At 39.0% G+C, this 25,610-nt stretch overlaps 1 protein-coding gene across 7 annotated transcripts in view; it reads right to left on the bottom strand.

The window, feature by feature from the left end:
• Nucleotides 1-1,059: 1,059 nt before the first annotated feature.
• The window catches only part of SH3BP2 (SH3 domain binding protein 2), a 139,826-nt gene continuing 115,275 nt past the window's right edge, over nucleotides 1,060-25,610 (bottom strand). For all 7 annotated transcript variants that reach the window (XM_074229905.1, XM_074229907.1, XM_074229903.1 and 4 more), the window contains 10 exons: nucleotides 24,329-24,446; nucleotides 23,999-24,069; nucleotides 22,067-22,155; nucleotides 21,234-21,302; nucleotides 20,047-20,638; nucleotides 18,019-18,127; nucleotides 16,841-16,896; nucleotides 15,894-15,972; nucleotides 14,778-14,837; nucleotides 1,060-13,952 (listed from right to left, as the gene is read on the bottom strand). In XM_074229905.1, the coding sequence (XP_074086006.1) occupies nucleotides 13,815-13,952; nucleotides 14,778-14,837; nucleotides 15,894-15,972; nucleotides 16,841-16,896; nucleotides 18,019-18,127; nucleotides 20,047-20,638; nucleotides 21,234-21,302; nucleotides 22,067-22,155; nucleotides 23,999-24,069; nucleotides 24,329-24,446 (1,381 nt within the window). In that variant the 3' untranslated portion in view covers nucleotides 1,060-13,814. The remainder of the gene's footprint in view (nucleotides 13,953-14,777; nucleotides 14,838-15,893; nucleotides 15,973-16,840; nucleotides 16,897-18,018; nucleotides 18,128-20,046; nucleotides 20,639-21,233; nucleotides 21,303-22,066; nucleotides 22,156-23,998; nucleotides 24,070-24,328; nucleotides 24,447-25,610) is intronic.

The following is a 25,610-nucleotide window of genomic DNA, read 5'->3' on the forward strand; positions in this document are numbered from 1 at the left end:
ATCAGAGGTCTCTTCCAAACCTGAGATTCTATAAATGAATGAGATCTCTGAGGAAGAGAATATATGAAGAGAGGATATAGGGATAGAGAGGAAAGAGTTGGATAGCACTAGAGTTAAGGGGGCAGAAGGAGCCATAGAAACCTGGAAATAAAAAGTAAAAAGAAGAGGGGGAGAGCTAGAAAGGTTCACTTTCTGGGAGGTTCAATCCTAGGAAGGAAAAAGTTTTGAAAGAGATGCAGAAAGGTGATCAATAGTGTCAAATATCAATATTACTATTTCTCCTACTCCTCCTCCTTACCTGCTTGCCTAACAATTATATAGTGCTTCCAAAGGATTGATTATAAAGCAGATTATCTCCAGAAAGAGATATAATGAATTCAAGAAGCAGAATGAGACATATACTTTTGGACATGGAAATATGGGAATTTGTTTTGCTTGAATATGTTTATTACAAGGGTTTTTTTCATCCCTCAATGGGGTAGATAAGATGGGCAAGAAAATAAGCGTTAGCTAATAAAAATAAAAACCACATTACCTAGAATGAAACATACTAATCTAGATGAATTCTGGTCACAGTAGAAAACTATAGGACTATCATCTCCCTATTCCTAGATAATATGTAGTCAGTCCATTACTATATTAGTTTTTTGTTTGCCATTTGACAATAGATACTGACCACAGAATTAAAATATTTATAGGCCTAAGGGAAAGCTCTTAGGAATGATTGGGTCCAATCTCATTGGAAGGAAAGTTATGGTAAATCTGGACAGCAAACTAAAAAGCAGGAATATCACCTTGCCGACAAAGGTTCATATAGTCAAAGTTATGGTTTTTCCACTAGCGATGTATGGCAGTAAGAACTGAATTATAATGAAAATTGAGTGTCACAGAATTGAGATTTTTGAATTGTGATTTTGGAGAAGACTTTTGAGAGTCTCTTGGAAAGCAAGGAGATCAAACCAGACAATTTTAAAATAAATTCATGCTATTTACTAGAAGATCAAATACTGATGCTGAAGCTTAAATACTTTGGCCACATAATGAGAAGTGACTCATTGGCAAAGACTGTGATGCTGGGAAGGATTGAAGACAAAAAGAAAAAGGGATGGCAGAGTATGAAATGGATAGATAGTTTCATGGAAATAATGAATATGAACTTAGATTTTGAAAGATAATAGAAGATATAAGGGCTTGGTGTCACAAAGAGTCAGATGACTAAATGACTGAATGACAACAAACAAGTCCAGTCCCTTTATTTTACAAATGAAGAACCAAGTCTAGAGAAGTAGTCACTTGCCCAAGGTCAAGAAAGTGATAAGTTGCAGATCTGTGACTTCAACCCCATGTCCTTTTTTCCTAGAACCAGTAACCTCTCCCTTCTATCACATTGCCTCCATGATTAGCTCTGTGAGAGTAGCCCACAAACCCACATATCTAAGCATTGGTCATGAATTCAGTATTTCCAATTGCCTATGGCACCTCTCAGTTGGAATCACCTCAAGCTCAGCATGTCCCGATCAGAAAAAATCATTTCTCTCAACATAGATGGCTTTCCCAAGTCTCAGTGTTTTGGTCAATGAAATTTTCCTTCTGATGCACTGGAAAGTGTTGGATGAAAAAAAAGTGTAGTCAAGTAAGACTTAGGTTCAAGTCTTATCTCTTATAGGTTCTAATTGAGTAGTGATTTGACAAGTTATTTAATCTCAGATTCTGCACTAATAAAACTGTAATTATAACTCTTCCCTTAGAAGGTGGTTGTGGAGTCAAGTGAGATCTTGTAAAGTGATTTGCAAACCTTAAAGTACTTGAGAATGTTCAGTATTTGCTATTAGTTTTGCTATTATTGCCTTTGAATTTTCCCTATCTTTCATATTGCCTACTCTGTCAATGTCTTGCCATTCCTCTCCTTTGATATCTCAAGGATGACTTCAGAAGGTATCTTGCCCAATCTGTATCCAAGAAGGGATCCCCTCCATGACATTCCTGACAACTGGTCAACTAGCCTTTCCTTGAAGACCTCTTGTGGTGGAAAACTCACTGTCTCTCAAGGCAGTCATTGCACTTCTGGAGATCCATTCCACTTCTAATTATCTGGAGGTGAAACCTAGAATCTGGGTTCTGTCCTCTTGAATTTGGCTTCTGCAAGGGGAACAAGTCTAGTCCATTTTCACATAACAGCTTTCCCAATATGTTGGGCAAGTCTTCTTCAGTTTCTTTCATTGCAAAATGGAGATTGTAAACCCTTCCCTACCTGCTGGCCTCTTAGGGATCTTCAGAGGAACAAATGAGATAATGGATGAGAAAAGATTTCTGGAAACTGTAGAGCATTACACAGACGTAAGTGATTATCACTACTCACTCAGGGGAATGACACAGATTTGGGCCAGAGTTGTTGTGAGGAAAACTTTTCAACCATTTAAGGTCATATCTCCCCCCTCCCCTCAAATGTTTAAAAATGGTCAAAGTGTGGAGCCTTTAATAAAAAGCCCAATGTCTCATTTACCAAATAGGGACATCTGGCAGGGGTTGAAAAGGGAAAAGGGGCTGATATGGTGCCATTCTGTACTTCCTCTTTGAAAATTCCTTTAGAGCCAACTGAAGAGAGAAATCAGGGGGAAAGAATCAGGAGGGTCTTGAGAAAGAGGAGGGACCAATCCATCCTCCGGAAAAGCAGGACAGAGATCCAGGGTAGCCAGAAGGGGGGGAAGAGACATTCATTACTGGAGGGAAAATGTGGATCAAAAATCAGGACCAAAAGGACAGTGTCCTTTTAGAAATGGGGCATCTTAGAATTCTAGAATCCCAGAATTCAGAGGGAGAAAGATCTCAGAAGGTATCTATTGCAAGCTGTAACTGATTAGGAACCCTTGGATGACAGAAGAGGCAACATGGAGAGTATGCTGGGTGAGAATCAGAAGAACTGGAGGGAATCCAGGCTTTGGGACTATTCCTTGTAGGACCTTGGTGCTCTCTTGGTCTCTTCTGTAAAATGAGTGAACTGGAATTGGTGATCTCTGAGATCCCTTATGATTTTTACATCCTAGGCATCTGGTCTGCACTTGGTGATGTTCAGGGATGGGAAACTTCCTATTTCCATAAACCTTTGTACAATTATTTTTTAAAATACACTTACTAAGCACTTACTGCATGTAGAGGGCAGTGTTCAGTGCTGGAAGACACAAAGTTTATTTTTATTTATTTATTTTGCAATGCAGTGAGGTTAAGGAATTTTCTCAAGGTCACATGGCTAAGTAATTATTAATCAGGGCTGGTACTCTATCCACTGTGCCATCTAGCTGCCCAGACACAAAGTTAGATGAGACAGGACTGGTGCTCTTATGAAGCTTAAAGTCTAAGAGAGATATGGAATGCAAATAGAGACAGTTACAATACTCATTGTTACATGATGAAAGCATTAGAAAGGCATAAATGAAAGTGCTATGAGGGGCTCAATAAGGAAGTTATTATTGACTTGAGGGAGCAGAGGCAGAGTTCTCACCCCTTTTGGTCGGTTCTAACCTTTAGGAAGTTCTTTCTCATATAGAGCTGAAATCTATAATGAAGAAAGAATGTGGACAACTCATATAATGCCTTCACCTATAAAAAAAAGGTTAAGCAGCACTAAAACTCAGAACAAACATTGTGAACAACATGGTACTAGTATTTATTTAATAAAGTTAAAGTTAAAGCACATCTTCCTTTCTTTGAACACCTGATGGCACTCACTTGTGATCCCTGTTAATGGGCTGAGGCTGGTGGGATCTCTTGAGTTCCAGAGTAGTGTCCATATGAAGTCTGGCACCAACATGGTGAACCATGTTGATCAAGGAAGGTGAACCAGACTGCCCAAGGAAGAGGGAACCAGTCCAGATCAGAGATGAAATATCTCAGAGCATTTATGGGGATTAGCAATGGGATTGTACTGTGACTATGACCCTTCTAGTTTGAGCTAGAGCTAGAGAAATCTAATCTGGGGTGGGAGTGGGGAAACCCAAGTAAATTGGCATAAGATCAAAAGCACAATAACTAGTACTTGTTTAGAGGTTGTATTTTGTGGGGAGAGATCTAATTGCATGTTGGGGTATGTATGATGTATCAAAACTATGGAACTAAGGGGCAGCTAGGTGGTGTAGTGGATAGAGCACTGGCCCTGGAGTCAGGAGTACCTGAGTTCAAATCCGACCTCAGACACTTAATAACTACCTAGCTGTGTGGCCTTGGGCAAGCCACTTAACCCCATTGCCTTGCAAAAAACCTAAAAAAAAACAAAAAACAAAATAAATATGGAACTAAATTCTGCCTTAGCCACTTCCCCTCCTTCTACCCTTCAATGTTAAGCAAAACAAGTCTAATTCCTCCTTTAAAAAAGTTTATCACTAGTCTTTCCCAATATCCTGTGCTGCCCCACCCCAACGTACCATTTTGTCAAATAAATACAGTAAAATAAAATGGAAACAATAAATTTACTGTGATTGACAGTGTCTGCCTTCTTTTTTGGTGGCAGCTTAGTGTGGATGGAGCATTAGAATTCAGGTCAGGAAGATCTAAATTCAAATCTGGACTCAGAACTTGGACAAATCACCTAACCTCTATCTACCTCAGACTCCTCATCTGTGAAATGGGAATTATAATAGGACCTATCTCCCAGGGAGTGCTGTGAGGCTAAAATGAGTTATTTTTTGTAAAGTCCTTTATAAACCTTAATCTCTATATAAATGCTATTATTACTCCTATTATTATTATGCCAGTCTTCTATGTCTCTACCAAGAGGAGGGAGGTATGTGCCATCATGTCTTTTTTGCAGTTAAAGATCATCATTGAATATATTTTTTTCATTTTTGTATTGTTTCCTTTACATTACTATCATTATTTATATTGCTTTCTTGGTTCTGCTCTGTATCAGATTTTAGAAATTGTGCTGAATTTCTCATATGGGATGTTGCTTTTGGTAGAATAATATTACATTACATTCATATGCCACAGTTTTTAAGACCATCTCTCAAATGATAGGGATCTTCTTTGTTTTTAGGAGGTGTTTTTTTTCCATCACAAAAATTGCAGCTATAAACATTTGGGCATCCATGAAATCTCTTCTTTCTGCCTTTGGCCTCCATGGGCTACAGGTCCAGTGGTGTTTGTCACTGGGCTAGAGGGTAGGTATGAATAATTTAGTCTCTTTCTAGCATGGCTCCAAATTATTTTCCAGAAAAACTGGACCAAACCACAATTTCATCGACGGTGCTTTGGTGTATCTTCATTCTTCTCCTTCAAGATAATCCTTTACAAAATTTGAAGGCAGGGATTAGGGACCCTCTCCCAACACACAAAATCTTCTGTTCTTCAAACTGTACCTTGCCAGTGTCTACATCTTACTTTCTTTGGCCTATTTCTATCTCTTGATCTTTCACCATCCTGGTATTTCCCATCTGAACTCATTTCAGCTCATCAATGTTCCTTCCCAAAAATGGAGCTCAGAATCAAATATAGTGGTCCAGAGGTAGGCTGAACTTTTTGTTCTAGTTATTATACTTCAGAGTTTCAAACTAGAAAATAAATTTTATTAGTTTCAATTTCTTATTTTTTTCCCTTAAAGAAAAAAGAGTATTAAGGGGAACAATCCTGTTCTTGGTTCTCCTTGTTTGAAACCTGGAATTGTAAACTATTAGAGTTGGATCTTAGAGACTCGCTACTCTAAGCCCCTTAATTTATAGAAGAAATTGAGGTCCAGAGAAGTTATTAGAATATTAAATATCAGAACTGAGAGGGGCCTTAGGGAAGTTCATCCAATTAGAAAATGGTAGTCAGATTCCTTGATTCAAATTTGACAAACTTCTTTGACACACTAAGTCTTTTATTCTTTGTTTTAAAAATGTGGTGGAGATTGATGTCTGGAATCGTCTCTACCCATCCTTCTTCCTCCTCCTCATCACCCTTGATCTTCTATTTCTCCAGGACTTGTTGCAACTTGATTTTAGCCAGTTAACACACATTTGTTAAGAGTCTACTGGTTGGGGGGGCAGGGGCAGTTAAGGTGGTGCAGAGGATAGAGTACTAGCCCTGGACTCAGGAGGACCCAAGTTCAAATTTGACCTCAGACACTTAATAATTACCTAGCTGTATGACCTTGGGCAAGTCACTTAACCCCATTGCCTTGCAAAAAACAACAAAAAAAAGGAGCCTACTGTGTGCTAGGCTGAAGTGCAAGCTACATAAAGAGTGCAGTTCTATAAACATTATATTCTGGGGAATGATTGCCCCCACCTCTGGCACTGTAAACTATAGTCTTAACTCTTGGTTTATAGGAGAGAGCAAAATGGACAAGAAGGACAAGAAGCTCTGGACTTGTATATCAAATGACCTATAGCTGCATCAAGGAAGGAAAGAAGAAATAAGCATTTATTAAGTACCTAAGTACCTAAGTTACAGGGACTGTATTAAGCACTTAATAATAGCTAACATTTAAATAATGGTTACTATATAAAGCACATACAAAGTTGCAGGGACTGTCCTTAGCACTTTACAAATATCTCATTTGATCCTCACAACAACCCTGAGAGGCAGGTGGAATTATTTTCATTTTACAGGTGAGGAAACTGAGAAAGATAGAGATTAAGTGAAAGTGACTTGACCAGGTTCACACAGCTGGTAGATATCTGAGGTCATAGTTGAATTCAGGTCTTCTTGACTCCAGTCCCAGTATTCTAACTATTGTTCCTGCTAGCTGCAAAGGGGTGCACTAGTATTAACTTTGTGTGTCCCAGATGAAGTCACTTACCCCCCCACACCCATGTTTACTCATCAGCAAAATTATAACAATAACTTTATTTACTTCATCAAGCTGTTTCGAGGAGCATTTTGTGAACTATACCTCAAACCATCATGATAGTATAAAAATTGGAACTACAAGAAGTTACTTGGTGTTGCAAGCAGAAGGAACTCAGCCAATGTGGGTGTTTTGTGTATCCAAGTAGATGTTGCTTCCTGAAGTCTTGGAGATCTGCCTTTAGAAACTTCAGAGAACTCTGACCTCACTCAGTACCACTGTTAATGGTTCTTAAGTACTATGATAAAACAACTGTGAAACAGTGGGAAAAGCCCTACTCTGAAAGACAGTACACTTTGCTTGTACCACTTACTAGTAAAAATCACCTTGGGTAAGTCATTTCTCTCTGGGTCTCTGAAAAGGAATGGGTTGGATTGGATTGTTTTTGGTTTCTTCATGTTTTCCTATTTTTGTTCCATGTTCCCTTCTTACTCTGCCAGTTTTTATTCTAATGACCCCTCTTTTTATTCAGTTTAACACTTGCTGCATCTAGTTGCAATTCATTAAAGTTTGTCACCTACCTATGGGAAAGGAGTCACTTGTCAGATCTTCCTCATGGCATAGCCTAGCACACGTTAGGGCAGGAGATGTGCAGGAAACATTGACTAGATTAATTTCAAACCCCTGTCAACCTGAATTTCCTGCAGTTACCTGTCTTATCCGTTAGGTTTTTTTAATCCTCTATTAATTATACATCAGTGAACCCCAGCAGGCATCTAAAACTGCTTAAGAATATTAGTAGTAGACTAACTTTGTCTTAAGTTTCTCAGCCTATTCTTGGAATGGACCTTGAAAAACCAGATTATTAAAATTGTGAAGGACCTTATGATACAGGACATCAGAGCTAGAAAGGACCTCAGCAATCATAGGATCATAGATTTGGGGATGGAAGGACATCTAGTTCAGCTTCTCATTTTACAGATGAGGAAAAGTAGGGCACTGAGAAGTAAGAGATGCCAAGGGCTACCTACACACCTACTAAGTGTCCTAGACAGGATTTGAACTCATCTTTCTGAATCCAAGTTAAATGCTCTCTTTGTCTTACATTGTCTCACCTAGTCCAATTCCTTTTATAGAAAGGGGAAATGAAACTTGAACAAAGTCACACTGCTGATAAGTGGAGGCAGGATTTGAACCTGGGCCTTCTTGATTCAAAAGTTCTGTGACCTTTTCTACTTCTTTGTGTTGTCTCTAACCTATTTGTCCCATCCATCATTGGTATATGGGGTGGGGCTTGTGAGGTGGAGGGCAGACTGACCTGTGATACTTTGGCTACAGGCATCAAGCCTGTCAGTACCATTAGGAACCTAAAAGTTTAAAAAATGTTGACTCTGGGCTATTCCAAATGAAAACAACCAGGGAATTATACTAACAGTTCATTTAAATCCTTTTAAATGAGTTTAAGCTTCTTATGGTATGTAGTGCATAGAGGTATGGAAGGAGCATTGGATCTGAAGGCCTGAATTGGGATCCCAATTCTAGCATTCTGTGTATCCTTGGGGCCTCACTTTCCCTTCTGTAAATGGGGCATGTCTTTATCAGGATCAAGCAGAAGGCAGCAGTAGAAAAAGTGTTGAATTTGGAGTCATGGTCATGAATTCAAATTCTGACCTATGTGGCCTTGAGCAGTCACTTTCCATCTTTGGGTATCCATTTTTTTAATCTGAAAAATTAAAGGCTTACCTTAAGATTGCCCAACTCTTCCAGCTCTAATTCTAGGGTGCTATGATCCGGTCAATGAGTAGTGACCAGAGAATTGGCCTTAAAGTTGGGACAAATTCTGCCTCTGACACATACTGGGTGTTAGCCTCCCAAGACCCTCAAAGAATTCTTTAAAACAACATATGGCAGAACAGGTTCTACAAATGAAGTTTCCTTGAAGGGAACTCCCTCCCTCCATGCTCATGATTATCATAGCATATTTTCTACCATCTAAAATTCTCTAGCTGTTTAATTGTTTCATCTCTTTCTAACTCTCTATTACTTCACTGGGTATTTTTCTTGACAAAGATGCTAGAGTGGTTTGCCGTTTCTTCTCCAGCTCATTTTACAGATTAGGAAAGAAACAAACAAGATTAAGTGACTTGTCCAGGATTACACAGCTAGAAAGTGTCTGAGGCTGGATTTGAACTCAGGAAGTTGTCTTCCTGATTCCTGGTGTTCTATCCACTGAGTCATCTAGAAAATTCTCTAGTGGCTCACCATTAAGCTAGATAAAATACCAAGGATGGCAAGGCAGGGTTCTGCTAAGAGGGAACAGCTGAACAGCTCTGAATTCTTCCAATTAAAAAACAAAACAAAACAACAGACCATTAAATTATACTAAATATGAGGTTTCATGAATCATATAGGATAAAAAAAGTCAACCATTTCTAAGCTAAAAAGAATAAGTAAGTGTTGTGTTGCTTTTAATTAGCAGAAAGGAAACTGGTGGATGAGTGTCTGAAGACAGATTTCCTGTGAGCATTCAGCTCTTGTTTGCAATTAGGAGGACTGTTACCCCTCCAAAGGAATGGGGGTAAAGATAAATACTGGATTCAAAGTCAGGAAGATCTGAGTTCAAACACAACTTAAGACACTTAAGTATGGGACTCTGGGCTAATGATCTAACTTTCTGCCTGCCTCACTTTCCTCATCTATAAAATAGGGATAATAGTACCTACCTCCCAGGATCCCATGAGCCATCATGAGGATCAAATGAAATAATATATGTATATGCTTATATATAATGCTCTTTGCAAACCTTAAAACACTATTAGTCCAGAATCTGGCACATATTAGGCTTCCAATGTTTATTGACTATCATTCTTATAAGGGCAGGACAAAGCAGGATGTTCACATGTGCAAAATAACACCAAACCCTGTATTCTTAATAGAACTCCAAGAATGTTTTTATCCTTTGTAACAAAATGTGTTGCTGTATGTCCTTTACCAAAAACCCTAATGATTTCTCTTTATGGTTTGGTGTTGACTTAGTCTCTCAAGGCCATTGCCAGGGGAATGTGTAAGGTCTCCCAAGACAGAACGGTTTGGGGCCAGAGGAAGGGGTTAAGCCTATTACCTGGGGGGCCCCCAACCCTGAAAAGGCTCATCACCAGAACACCAGCTCCTAGGGGAGGAATTACTTTGGTCACAGTCTCATGAATACCATCTGCATAATGATTAGTGTAGTGGAAGGGAATATGCACACACAAATACATATGAATCTAAACTACTTTTCCAGGTTTATTTCACATAGTTACCCTTAATGCATTTGTTCTACACTTCAAACCAGATTACTGGCAGTTCCCTGAACTCAATATACTATCTCTTTCCTCCTTGCAAACACTCATGCAAGCAATCCCTTGTATTCTTCAGCAATATCTTTCTGAAATTATGTGTTTTCAAGGGGCAGCTCCTGATGCCTTGAGCTGAAAGTCAAGTCTTCCTCTTTAAATTCTCATAAAGCACATTGCTAGATCTTGTTTTTGCTCCTAATTTCATTTTCTGTTCTTGTGTATTGTTTCTGGTCTCTACAGTAAAATGCAAGCTTCTTGAGGGGATGACATGCTGTGCCATTTAAAAAACTTTGTATCCTCGTATGTAATATTTGTTGAATAACTAGTTTTATGTACATACATGTAAAATAAAATGCAAGCATTTTTAATTCTTGCATAATGTATAAAAAAAGAAAAATATTTTCATTACTGGATGGAGAAACCAAGTTTTCTTTTATCCCCCTGGTTTCCATTGGTTGGGGGTAGTGATGGCAAAGAGCAATGTCTAAACCCCTAATTAAAAGGTAGAATGTTAGCATTGGGTGGGTCTTTTGAACATGAAATTTTAGACTAAAAATTATAAAGTTTTGGAGCTGGAGGGTGGGGAAAAGGTTCTCCAAACTTACAATGCAAAGGCTGAAAGAGATCTTTGAAATATAGAACAATATCACAGCTAGAAGGGATCTCAAGACATAGAGGATCAAAAGCAGGAGTCTTAAGACCATTCAGACCTTTCACATATAAGGAAACTAGGTCCCTGGCAAAGAACTGGCTTGCCTAACATCCCAGACAATAAGCAGCTGAGGTCAGGCCTCAATTCTGTTCTCCAAATTCCTGGCCTCAAACTCTTTGTCCTACACAATCTCTGTAGAGGCATTGCCATCATTACACCTGAAGGATCAGGCCAAAACAATAGCTTAGTGGAAATCCAGGGGGAATCCTACGGGGGGTACTGATTTTTGTCATTCATTGGAAGATGGACTATGAACTGCTGAACATCATACAGTGGGGAAACAAAAAGCACCAGGAAGAAAGGCCAAGTCTTCTTGGCTATCTCCTCTACTGTTTCTCTAAAGGACTGAGAGTCAGCTGGAGACAGGTCCTTTCACTGCAGACCCCGGCCTCACTCCCAGGCCACTCCACCCCCTACTGCCTTGTGTTACATCCAGAGGGCACATTGCCCTTGGGAACACAGGCATTTTCCATGTTGCTCTGGAGCTGGTCCCTCCCAAATGACTCATTAATTGGCTCTTGCCTCTTCTGAGGCTTTTTTTTCTGGCTGTTAGGAGAGGTTAATGGGGAAAGAGGGAGTGGAAGACAGTCCAATATAATCTGTTTGCTTGGGAAAATGACATGGAAATCACGACCTCATCAGTGGGCTTTGGAAATAGGGCTTCTAGGAAAGGCAGTAGAGTCAGGAGGAAATAACTTTTACATTTTGCTTTTAAAAATTACATTAGAGCCACCCTTGCAAAGGCAACACACAGCATAGACAGTGAATGGCAGAATTTCCAAGTTAAGAAGGATCCTACCGATCATTTAATCCAACCCAGAAATTGGGCTGAGTCGTGAATCTTTGTCTAACATCTCAATTAAATACCTCTAATCATGGGGCATTCATTGCCTTTTAAGGTAGTCTAATTCACTGTGGGTCAGAAAGTTCTTTCTTCTACTAAAACAGAATCAATTAATAAGCATTCACTGTATGCCACCTCTAGGGGATACAAAGACAAAAATGAAATCATCTCAATCCTCCAGTAACTTACAGTATGAGGGAGAGATATGGACATCTATAGGAATAGATAAAATGATTGCAAGATGATTTGAGAGGAAGAAGAAGGCTCTACTAGTAGCTGGGAGGATTAGGAAAGGTGATTAAGGAAATTCTTCCTTAGATTAAGCAGAAACCTGCTTCTTGGCAGTTCCACTTGGAGCAGTCAGAGTCTACCTTGATAAAAGACCATTAGAGCTACCCAATAACAGAATGGGATGTTTTGTAAGGCAATGGGCTTTTCATCAGTAATGGAGTTCAGTGGTAATACAGATGGGGGTCGTACTTTAGAACTGGACTAGATGGGTGGATGACCTCTAAGGTACTATTACTGAAATTCTGTAATTGAACATCATTTTTTCAGATTCTTGGGAGCATTGATAGGGAGCAAGAGAAAAATGAAAGCTCCTATTCCTATGTAATATGGAACAAAATAGATTTCACAACTTGGACTAAGAGCCCATTTCTAATAGGACTAGTCAATCCGGTGTAATCTGGAATTTTTCTAGTTCTGCTTTATTAATTACCATTAGAGTCCCTCTTAATTAAGAGTTTAGCATTAGCACAGGGGGAATATCAATGGACATAAATGTTCCATGCCAAGTTAATTGTCCCCAGAGAAAAAAAGAAAATCTGCTGCAATGCGAACTTCTTATGTCTTGGCTTAGAATTTCCTCCCTTTCTTGGCACTAAGTTCCCATTTGTTTTTAATCAACCCACAACTGGAACAAAAGGGTCAATGTCTCATGAATTGCATAAGAACAAGTCTTTTGGTTAGCTTGCTGCCAATGAACACATGCCCACGAGTCTAGGGTGGAAGGTGGGCTCAAATCTGGGACTTTGTGCAATGGAGAGCAGCTTCTTAATGACACTTTGCAAAGGTGGCAATTCAGAGTTGGAAGAGCAGGAGAACATTTTGCATGTAGATTCAGAGAGAAGAAATCTTAAGTGCTAAATGAAATCCTTTCCCAGGACTGAAAATCTCCTAACATCTCTCTTCCAAGAATCCATTCCCTTGCTCATTCCTTGTAGGGATCTGCCACCTCTCTTCACTCGCTGCTCCTCATGATTGGCAGGTGGGAAGGAGAGGGCTTGTTTTCAACAATATTCTCTCTTCATTTCGCTGCTTGTGAATGTATTCCTGGCCAGCAGGGAAAGGGAGGAGTGGAGTCTGTGTGAGGTCACTGTGAAATGTTTCTTGCTTGAAACACAAATGAGTTTAACACAATTTTACTTAATACAATTTAAAACAATTGTTAATAATAATAGCTAGCATTTATACAGCTCCAGACACTGTGCTAAGTACTTTACAATTATTATGATATTTGATCCTCACAACAACCCTGGGAGGTAGGTGCTATTATTATTCCCATTTTACAGATGAGGAAACTGAGGCAAACTGATTAAGTGACTTGCCCAAGGTCATATAGCTAATAAGAGTCTGAGACTGGATTTGAACTCCAGGTCCCACAGTCTGCCCATTATACCTTAAAGTCATGAGCTCTGTTAGTCTATTGCTAAGCCTTTTCAAGCTGACTTGGCCACTCTGAGACACAGTGTCCTGTGTCCTGAGTCACAAAAATATCTCTGACCATGTCCACAGTGACCTTTTCCAATATTGTCATTGGTCTCTTCAGTTTGTCCACCAGGGAAGAAGTCCTTTAAGAACTTCTTGGTAAATGGGATTGAGGGTGTGCTCATTTATGAATATTGCATTTACTCTTGGGGAAGGGAAGAGAATCAATGGAAGAGAGGTGGAGAGTGCAACAAGTCCACCTGTCTCTAGGAGGAACATATAGCAGAGCTATAACATAGGTTCAGAATAACATGCAGGAGAGATGAAATCAAGGACCCAGGTGAGGAGGGCAGCAATTCATGGAAATCAAGACCACCTTTCCAAGTCTTTTCTTCCTCCTTGTGTCTCCAGTTCAATTATTGCACCAAACTGTAGGCCAGGCAGGTGTCACCTGGGCCCTGAATAGCCATAGGGATGCTGAAGATGAAGGCTTTTGTGCCCAGGCAGGACATGGGTGTGATAGTGCTCAACTAGGCTTCCGATGCTCACAAACAAAAGCTCTCCCTCTAGGTAAAATCTGGAGTCCTAGGATAAGAACATAAAAACAATGTTCAACTCTGAGATCTCAAAACATTCTCTTGCTCTCCATTTCTTGGCCCACATAACCATTCACAAGATTATCCCTCCTATTTACCCAAAGGCCTTGGAGGAAATATTAATTTAGGGCTGGGATAGAAAGTTCTTTTAAAAAACAATTTACCAATGGGTGAAGCATTGCTTGTTCCTGGGAGACTTGAGGCATGAATATGGTTGGAAGAGAACAAAGGAGAGGATAAGATGAAATAAAAGGCTGGAAACAGGAAAGAAGGAAAGTAATGTCAAAAGGAGGAGTAGAAGAAAGGAAATGGAATAGGAATGGGAGAACAAGCCTCCTCGCCTGGAATCTCTATTGGGTCAAAAGAAAAGAAAAGAGGAAGGAGGAGGAAAGGGGAAAGAAGAAAAAAAAAGGGAGAGGAAGAGAAGATTGATAGCAGCAGAGAATTCAATATACTTTCCTCCAATTCTAAAAGCTATCTCAGTCTTCCCTAAGGTCTTCCAAAGACTTCCTTCCTTAGTTGTAGTGGGAACCCAGACATCAAGATTTTTTATTCTGGCTTGATAGCCAAGTGATTTAGGGGAGACTAGTGCTCCCTTCTGCTTCAGCTTCCTTAAGCTCTCAAATGGGGAGGGATTCCAAGGGCACTATTGGATCTATATGGACATAGAGGATATGAGATGAGACATCACGTGAGCCAACTCAGTAAGGAGAGAACCACAAGTGATTTCTCAGATCTCCACTCCCTGCATAAGCAGAACAATAACTCTTGCTTAAAGCTTGAAATCTCAAGGCTTATGAACAACATCTCTCACCTTTTCAAAGATCCGATAGTTTCTCACTTTGTTAAAGTCTTCATCCCACACAACTAAAACCTGAGTTTAAGAGGGGAAAAAACAGACAATCAAAAAGTTAAATCATGTAAATACTACAGAGACCAATTTATCCACTGGGGTTGAGGGTTTATAGGAGGAATAGATTAGAAAAAAATAAAAGCAGAAGAAATATTAGAGAAAATGGGTGCTCTGATGACATCAGTGGGAAGCATCATCAGAGAGGAAGGAATACTTAGATCTAGGTTCTAGTCCTGTCTGCTATTTTCCTTACTTTGTGTGATATTGGATAGAGCTACTAACAATTCATAATTGAAGCGTACTTGTAAAGTGTCTTCCTTTAAAAAACAGTTTACCAATGGGTGAAGCATTGCCTATTACCCCTTGAGTTAGTGCCAGAATTATCTTGAATTTTAAAAATAAGGGCACTAAGTTTCTAGGAAACTAAATGTCCTATCACTTGAGTAGCAAATGCTAGTAAGCACAATTAAAACTCAGGTATCTGGGTTTCAGTCTTTTTTATTTTTCAAGGGAAGGGTTAAGTTTGGGTTATCCATATGGTCACAGCTCTGAGATTCTCTGTTCTATCCTTTAAGGCTGGCAGAGAGAAGAGGCAAAGACTGAGGATCTTTGCCCCCTGCCCCAGCATAGTCTGACAGCTTTGTTCCTCATTTTTCTTTTTACCACCTAAAGTCTAGATAGCTGGTTCACTGGAAATGAATCTACAGAAAACTGTTTTTGTTCCTAGAAGATAAGGGGAAAAAACTCATTTCCTTAAGATGAATAATATCTTAATATCAATAATACTATCAATGTTATCTTTTCTATTAGATTAACTTCTATGAATCTCAGTTTCCTAACTGTAAAATGTGGACTCACATACAATCTGCTTTCATAGGGGTATTGTCAGAAAGCACTTTGCAAACCTTAAAGCAATATATAAATAGTGGCAACTAAAATGATTAGACTATCTGGAGGAAGGCAATTTGCCTTTGCATCTCCCCCAATGTCTAGGCAAGGCACTCTGAACATAGGGTGTCGTTATTAAGTGCTTACTGAATGAAGGAATATATTGAGTTGATATTTGTAACATGTTACCTTTCCTGTCTTTGAAGAATTCCTAATACAGTAGAGTCCATCTTGTGGCTGTCCCCTAGGATCAGTGGCTTTAAACAAGCTAAAACAGAAGATAACCAGTGTAAGAACTTCATCAAACAGTTGCAAATGTAGTCTCTTTGCCCTGAATTACTAAAGCTGAGGAGCCAAATGATCAGTTCACTCTTCTGAACACCACCAGAACATTATCCAAAGTACGATAGTTGGTATTAATATCTTTCCCTTTTTCTGTTTTGAACCAATCATATTTGGAACTTAACAGGACTGTGCTACACAATCTCAAATATTTTTTTTGAAGTTCAGTTGCTTTCCATGATAATGGCATCATCATATTTCCTAACCTCAGCTATAAAATTGCTTTCCACCTGAGTTTCCTGTGGAAACAAAGGAATTTATGGAACTGTCATCTGTTTTTTTTTTCAAAAAGAATAATGACAGCACCCCAGAATTGGAAGGGATCTTAGGGATCACCTAATGCAAACTCTACCTGCATATTCATGAATCCCTTCTATTCCAGGTGACCAAACACAGCAGAAAGAGTGATGGATTTCAAGTCATGGGACCTGGGTTCAAATTGTATTCTACCACCTACTACTTGAATGACCTTCTGAGCCTCAGTCCTCTCAACTATAAAATGAGGTCAGCCTAAAAGGCCTCAAACTTCTCTTTCATATCCATAGCATTCCATGATCCAACTATATCTAACCAGTGGTTACTCAGAGTCTACTTAAAGACCCCCAGTAATGGGGAACTAACCCAACAATGCAATCTAATCTACTTTCAGACAACTTTAATTGTTTAGAAATTTTTTCATATATTGTCTCTAAATTAACTTCCTTATAACCTCTAGCTATTCTTCCTATTTCTTCCCAAAAGACAAGAATCCCACATCAAAATTCTTTAAATATGATAATTGGAATTAAGCATACTTTTCCACTTCATAGGATTCAGTGGTGTTGACAAAGATGGAATTAGGCAGTGGCACCTGGAAGAAAAAAAGAAAGCAATGTAAACAGTGCTTTGAAGACATTCACATTGTTGAGAAGCACCTCCCCATTGGTCCTCATGAAACTTCACCCAAGCCCAAAACACTTGCCCATTTAGTAGCAAATGCTTTCTTGTGGCTGCTCCTCCCTATATCATCAATTCATTGGAGTACCTTCTTTTTTTAATTTTTTTTTTGATATTTTTATTTGTTATTTTTAAAGATTTTATTTCAGTTTTACAATTTTTCTCCCAATCTTACTTTCCCCCCATGGAAAGCAATCTGTCAGTCTTTATTTTGTTTCCATGTTGTACATTGATCCAAATTGAGTGTGATGAGAGAGAAATCACATCATTGGAGTACCTTATTAATGAATCATTTCCACACTGTCCAAACTGTATCTCTCCCTTCCTTGAATTTTCATACCATCTTTTTAGACAATAATGTTCTATTTTATATTATTATTATGTCTTGGTTTTATTTTCCTTACTAGCTTGTAAATTCCATTAGTAATGTGTCTGATTCATTTTTATATTTTTATATTTTATATTTTATATATATTATATTATATATTTTTATATATTTATATTTATATATATTTATATTTTTTATATATATTTATATATTATATTTTTATATATGTATATATATTATATTTTATATATTTTTATATTTTATATTTTTATATCTCCTTCAATGCTTAGCTCAGTACCGGCACAAAATAGATACTCAAATGTTTGCTGAGATTTTCTGTGCTGTTCAATTCATTATATGAGCAGAGATGGTAAAATTTCCTTTTGGATAAGAGGATAGGCAAGGCAGAATAATCTCTTAATACACAGCTCTGATTATGTTATTATTCTGCTCAATAACTTTCAATGTCTCCTGTCTAAAGAATAAAGTTTAAATTCTTTAGGCTGGCATTCAAGAGTCTCCCTTATCTGGGACAACTTTACTTTTCCAGCCTAATCTCACATTAATTCTTTATCACATTAATCTGTGAAACTTGCTAAACTTGACTACCCATCATCTTCAGTGTCATTCTCTCCATCCCAGGTACCATCTCCAGTTCAACCTCCTTGCTAGAAGTGCTATTCCTTTCTTTTCATAAATAAACTGTACCTTTTCATAGTCTTCATCTGAATCTTCCAAGCTGGTATCACACTTAGCTGAGAGTGAAGGTTTCTCAAAGGAAAAGCTTCTGAAACTCTGCCCATCTGGCGGGGATCTCCTGGAAAGAACAACCTAAACTGTGAACACTGCTGATTATCAAAACTAGCCCTCTCCCCAACAAGCCAGAACTGAAAGGGTCTTGAGAGATGATCTAGTGCAAGTTTCCTCTCATTTGGAAATCTGGCCATGACCATAAAGCAATGTCATAGCAGACTGGGGGCTAGAACCCAGGCTCCCAGTCTCCTCCATAATGCCTTTCAGAGCATTTCCTCTGCTCCATAATGCCTCTCAGAGCAAGAATCTTCACTGAGTTCTGAGGTGGCACATTATGTCCCTGGGATTTGTGCCATTAACTATGTGCTAGAATTCAATCTAATGTAAAAACTGTTGGGAGGGGGGCAGCTAGGTGGTGCAGTGGATAGAGCACCAGCCCTGGAGTCAGGAGGACCTGAATTCAAATCCGGTCTCAGACACATAATAATTACCTAGATGTGTGACCTTAGGCAAATCACTTAACCTCACTGCCTTGCAAAAACTAAAAAACAAAAACAAAAAAACCCCACAAAACTGTTGGAAGTTAGATTTCTTCCCTGGGAGTCCCAATTCAAATGCTAACCACTGTGTGCCTGAGTTTTTCCATTGGTACAAATGAGGGAGATGAAAAAAGAGGTTTTTAAGGTCCTTTACTACTCTTATTCTCAATGATCTTGAGTTCCATCCACAGTCTGCTTACTAGTTATGTAATCTTAGGTTAGTCACTTTAAGTTCCTGAAACTCAGTTCCCTCATCTGTAAAATGAAGATTACTCGGATATCCTCCATAGTACTGTGAATCATAAAACCTCCCTCATACTTCAAAGATCTGTGGTTTTTTGACAGAGTAGATCCACTCAGACAGATCATAACCTTACTATAACATCAGGACAATTTTTCTGAATTACTCTGGCAAAAACAACTTCTCTCTGGTAGCTATGGAGAGACTCTCTGAACTTAGCCAGGATGGTCCCAGGAAGGCAGGTATTCTCCTGGATCCTGATGTCTTTTTAGCTTCTTGGGATCTGTCAGAACTTGTACTCTGCCCAGAAATCTGTAAACCATAATGCCCTTATGCAAACACGTCTTCATTATCCTAAGTTCAGGGAAGCTATGACAGCACCATCTAACCATGGTGATATGGGAGAAATAGCTAAACTATGATTGTGGTGGGGAATAATTATGTTTTTAGAAGACTACTAACTAACTAAAGCAGGAGAGTCCTAAAACTCTGTTAATGGTAGATAAAAAGTTACTGTTTTTGTTAGGCTGTAATACACTAATGATCAATACTTAGTCTGGTTTTTTCCAGCACAGATTTGTGATTTCATTAATGTGGAGAATGCCCAATATTGAAGTCCCTTCTGCCACTGTAGATTGGATCAGTGACTTTTGTCTGAAATTTAGAGCCTTAGAATTGCCTGGGGTACTGAGGTCTTAAGTGATTTGACCAGGGCCACATAGTCATGTCAGAAGTAACTTTCAGTGTACCACATCACAATGTCTACATATAAGCAAAAGGCATTATTATTGTTCATAATCATTTTTAGTAGCTGAACCATTAATTTAAAATTATTCAAATAAATTAATATTATTCTCAATAAATAAAAATATCCAAGACATAAGAAGTATACTCTGAAAAGTGTTTCTACTGGGTTTCCTGATACCCAATATTATCATTTTTCAAATTTTTCTGACTTAATTCTTGAAATATTCAATTATATCCATAAATGCTAAGGATGCTTAAAATTCAGGCTAATAAGGTACCCCCCTCCCTGCCTTCCTCCAACCCCATTGCAGTATTATAAGAGAATTAATGATGGTCAGAAAAAAATTTCATATTGAATCTACCAGACCACGTGTCTGAGAAGATTCCATCTCTTCAGTTTGGGCTGAAAGGTGACAATTTCCAGCCTTTCATTCATTCAGAGCTGCTCAGACTTACTGTAGTTGGGGAAGTGAAGGTTTTTCAGTTCTGGGCTTCAGTTCAGGGACGGGCTGTTTAGTTGCCAAGGCTGGTGGTTTGGGTTTCACAGGGGGAACAAAGAGTCCAGGTTTGATAGTTTCTCTTATGGGCTGTAACTCTCCCATCTTTAGCAGTTTGGGTTTACTGACTGGGATTGGAGGGGGCTCAGTCAGAGGGGATCCTTGAAGTGATCCTCGAGGAGACAGATGCATGGATTTCAACTTGTCGCAGCTTTTGGAGGTATTCAGAAGGTGACTGACAGACCCAACCTCTGGAGAAGCTGGTTTTCTGAAGGTGGGCATAGCAGGGAGATTTCCCAGGGGCGGATCACTCTGTCTCCTACTGGGAGAGGGCACTTTCAGATGAGGCTCTGGCCTCCAAGAAGAGGTCACTTCTCTTTTCAGGTCTTCAGGATTGATTTCTGGCAGGCCTCTTTTGGGAGGTGGGGGAGGATGGAGAGGTGTAGAGCATTTGCTGGAAAAAGAGTGTGACCGCTGTGTTTCTGAGTAGGTTGGTTTTCTTGGCGTGGGGATAGGAGGTGGGGGATAAGTTGGTGGGTGTATCATGATATCTGCAAAGTAAGAAGCAAATTCTCTTTCAAAGAATGAACTGACTAGTTTACCCAAGATGCTATAATAAAAGGGGGCATTGGACCAGGAGTTGGAAGACTTGGTTTGATTTGCAACCTACGTGACCTACAAGGAAAGTCCTTTTCACAACTAAATTTATCATACTATGAATTCAATAAATTTAAACCCCTCTTAAGGGAGATGAAAAGTTTACACAGGATAGAGTCTATTCTCATGGGACTTAAAGTATAGTTCAGTGGATGAAACATATGAATAAGTATGCAATGCAAGAACATATAAATGCATTAATGGTGGTGCAAAGAGATCTGCAGACAATAGCAGTTTACTAGTCATGTTACCATAATCTCTCATTTTGTAGATGAGGAAATCAAGTTCCAAGATCAGTGGGATTTCCTCAAAGGCAGAAAGGGGCTAAAGGCCTGAACTTTGAATCCAATATATTTTCTACTATACCATACCATCCTAATGCTCTCATATGCCCTGCCCTTCTCTAACACTTTACAGAACCCCCACTACAAGGTTCTCAGGAGCAATGGTCAATTAAGATATTTAAGAAAATGCCAGGTTAATACCTACCTTCAACTTTTACTGAATCTGGAGTATCTGGCTCCATATAAGAGTCATCGTCATCATCGTGTTCGTAGTCTGTTTATATAAGGATGAAGGGAAGAAAAATTTTTTAAAAGTATTCATGGAAGATGTAAAGAAAAAACAGACACAATTCCTGTTATTAAGAATCTCAAAGGTCTAGTAAAACAGCATGGATACAAATGAACAGAATACAAATTAGGATATGGTAAGTGGATATAAGAGAAGTATAAAGTGCTATGACATCAGATGGAGAAGAACTCACTTTCTGAAGCCCTAAGGCTCAGAGAACGCTTCCTGGAGGATGCATTTCAGCTGAGCCCTAAAAAACAAGGAGGATTTTACTAGGTGATGGTAGACAGGTGAGAAAAGGTTATTCTAGGAAAAAAAAACAGACTTAAGCAGAAGTAGGCAGTCTTCATTTCTCTGAAGCACAGAATAAGCTTTTTCTAAGAGCAAACATTCATAAAGTAGTTTAATATCAAACCAATTTCTAGTAGACCTGAAGGGCTTAAAGGAAGGTTTTAGAGGGGAGTTCAGAGGGGAGTTTTGAAAATGCAAGCTAACTAAAATTGTGTGCACACACACAGAGTAGAAAAAGGAGGTATGCATAGAAATTGGCCATTCCTTCTTTTTCCTCTATTTCCAGAAGACACAAGATCACTTTCTTTCATCAGGATACATATGCTTCCGGGGAAGGGCATGAGAACCCAGAACCATGAGCTTAGGAGGATTTCAAGGTATTCAGGAGACAGCATGTACAGGTAAGAAAGGGGGAGGGGATAGGATATGCCCAAAATGGAGAAGGCAGTGAGACTCACCTTCATTGTCAGTGGGATATGGGGATAAACTGATATCGATGGGACGTTCCACAGAGCCATAGAAGCTATCTGTGTCAGAACTGGAGTCACTAAATAACGCAGAAAAGAAAGAGAAAGGATTTAACATACACCCATAAGCCAGTTTCCATCCTAAAGGAGTTTACAGGCTCAGACAAGGGAAGTTTTGGACTACAATATTTCAGACACCTTGCATGATAGTTAGTGGAAAGAACCTTGAATTAGAAGTCAGAAGATCTGGGTCTGAATATTGACCCTGATGCTAACTAGCTTTATGTGATTTTAAGCAGGTTAATTCATGCAACCACGATCTTCCCTATCCATAAATTGAAAGGGTTGAATTAAAGGATCTTTAACTCTAAATTCCATGATTCTGTGAATTAATTTACTAGCTGATAATTTTCATGTCACTGCTGTATTATATTCTTTTGCTTTGTTTTGTATTTTGTATATATATATATTAGTTTTTGCAAGGCAATGGGGTTAAGTGGCTTGCCCAAGGTCACACAGCTAGGTAATTATTAAGTGTCTGAGGCTGGATTTGAACTCAGGTACTCCTGACTCCAGGGCCAGTGCTCTATCCACTGCACCACCTAGCTGCCCCTGTATTATATTCTTAATATATCACCCTATCCATGCTGTTACTCTTTTGCTCAAAAGTCTTTGATGGCTCCTGATGCTTTAGACAATAAAATCCAAACTAAATCAATTCAAAATTTGATTCTGATTTCTGTAGTCGACAGTCCACCCTTGCACTATTTCTCTATCTTAGCCAAATGAGATCACTTAATTTTGTATGATCACATCCCATGCTTTGTACCTTCTCCATATTAAGTTGTTGAGATCTCTCGTTGTTAAGGACCTAGTTTAAATGCCACCTCTCCTACAAAGACTCCTGGATCTCTCCAAGATGGAAACGATCTTTCTTCTCCTCAAATCTCTGAAGATGTTACTTGTACTCCCATCTCTGCTCCATGTTATACTCCATTTTTATGATAATTATTTGCGACTCTGTCTCATTTTCCCCTCCTAAACTAGAAGTCCTCTGCTTTTGTATCTCTCATTCCTCTGTTTCCCATTCAAGAGCCCAGAACAGAATCTCACAAGTGCTACTTTAATTCAACTCCACAAATATTTTTTAAACACTTGCAACAAACATTTGGCTTTGAGCATGGGCTACAAAGTTGTCCTGGGAGAGTTTAGTATCTACTACAGAGAATGTGATATATGTGTGAATAAGTATGATTTGTTTTGCAGAATATATAGAAAAAAGGTTATTATTATTGAAATGGATATCTCTCTCCAGAGAACGTATAATAGGGGCAAAAGGAGAAATTCAAAAAAGCATTTTCAGAAGGTCTGAGGAAGAAAAGGCCACTTTAAGCTAGAAAGGACAGAGGAAGTTTCCTGCAGAAAATAAATTCAGCTGTATTCCTTGAAGGGAGAGAAGGATCTCCACAAGTGAAGATGAGGAAGGAAATTTCAGGGAAGTGAATATGCACAGGATTATAGATTTGGAGCTAGGAGGGACCTTAAAGACTATCAAAGGTCCAACAACCTCATTTTACAGATAAGGAAACTGAGGTTAAAAGAAGTTAAGTGACCTGTTCGGACTCACAAAGCTAATCTGAATCTAGCTGGTCTGGAATATGGGGTGTTTGAAAGGAAATAATGTCAGATGAGGCTGAAAAAGCAGGCTATAGTCACACTGTGAGGCCACTACCTGCCAGGAAGAGAAGTCTAGATTTTTCTTCTATAGGCAATGGGGAGCCTCTGAATGTGTGCTAAATCAACAAACATAAAGGAAAGCAAAATGTGATGTCACATAGGAGCACTTCAACTCGCTCCATTTTGGAAAGAATGTGACTGAGCACCCCATCCGCACCCCAAAATAGTCACAGAACAGCCACATACCTGATATCTAATGATGGTTCTTTCTTCTCATGGTAGTGGCCTATTTCCTTCCTTAGCAGGGCCATCCAACTCTGAAAGAAGGGAGGGGGGAAAAAACCACACTTGACCTTCTTGCTATAAATTTGGATTAAATACTAATATAGCCTGTAGGAGGAGACTGGAAATAGATTGTGCAGAGATGACCACTAAGTTGATTTTACCTTTGTAGGCTCATAAGATATGGCTCTCAAAAGAATGTTAGAGCTTATCCAGCTTAACTGTCTCCTATAGATTATAAGCTGTATTTTGGCAATGGAGACATTCTTATCTGAGCTACTACTTGAAAATCACCTTTCTTTCATCTTCAGAGGAAGCTGAAAAGAACCAGGTTCGATGCTTCTTGCTGATATGAACGATCTTGAAGGGAAAGACGTTGTTTGATGTTGTTTCTTCAGCTGCTCGCATTACTCTAGGAGACAAGTAGACCAATATGAAGAAAGTGTAGCAACATGATGGAGTGGAAAGAGCCTTGATCTGGATAGCAAGAGACCTTGGTTCCAGTTACAGCTCTGCTTTGTGGCTTTTGGTAAATTGTTTCATCTCTCTGAGTCATGCGTGGTCCGGATCTCTTTCTATTATGTTCCTACAACAAAACTTTCCCAGACCCCTCTGGCCAGTAACAATTTCACCCCTCAGACCAGAATCTCGGAAGTAGGAAGGACCTCAGAAGTCATCTATTCCAACCTAAACTTGAACAGAAACTCTTTCTATAATATGCCCTCCAAAGGATCACCTAACTCTTGTTTGCAGATCTCTGGTGGAAGATAATCAATACTTTGTAAGCCCATTATGAAATAGTTTCTTTTTATATCAAGACATTTTGTCTCTGTAACTTCAGTGCAGTTCTGCATCCTTCCAAAATCATCCTTATTCTACACAACAGCCTTTTCACATATGCTGTCTCCCAATATTATAATTATCAATAACCAATACCCCCCCCAACCAGGCTGAACTCCATGAAGACAGTGTCTTATTTAAACTTTGTAATTTTCCCAGGTCCCAGCACTCTGAACACAGCTACCCTTAATGTTTGTCAAAAGGAATGAATACATGAACACTCCCTGTTGCCACATGAAGCTCAGTGATATTTAAAGATCTGCTGGTTGCACAAATTTCTTCAATTTTTGCTAACAGCTAGGCAGTCTACCTCTCTGCTACTAGTTTTTGCAAAGTCTCTGAAGGGAGAGGGTCAGTGTGGTCTCCCTCACTGAGCTCAGCTACCTGGAGATAAGGCTAAGCACTTCTCAAGTTCAAATGACTCAATGTGCTTTCTCAGACGAACTTGTCAACCATCCAGGATGTGGCGTTATTTAGAAGAAATGAGAAAGTCAAACAAGGAGTGACTTCGACTATGACTTTGAGAGCTATAAATGCCAAGAGCCCTTTCATAAACCAATTAAAGGGCTACTGCCTGCTTCCTCTTATTTCTATATTTATCATGTCCTGCTCTCTTCTTTAGGAACCCTTTCTATGACTTGTCTGTATCTTCTTCCTTACACCTTTAAGTGTCTCCAGAGTGGAGAATTTCTGTTCATCATTCTACCCCCTTCATGTTCTACAGTGCTCCATTTAT

Source organism: Macrotis lagotis, chromosome 3 (genome assembly GCF_037893015.1).
Source record: "Macrotis lagotis isolate mMagLag1 chromosome 3, bilby.v1.9.chrom.fasta, whole genome shotgun sequence".
NCBI lineage: Eukaryota > Metazoa > Chordata > Mammalia > Peramelemorphia > Peramelidae > Macrotis > Macrotis lagotis.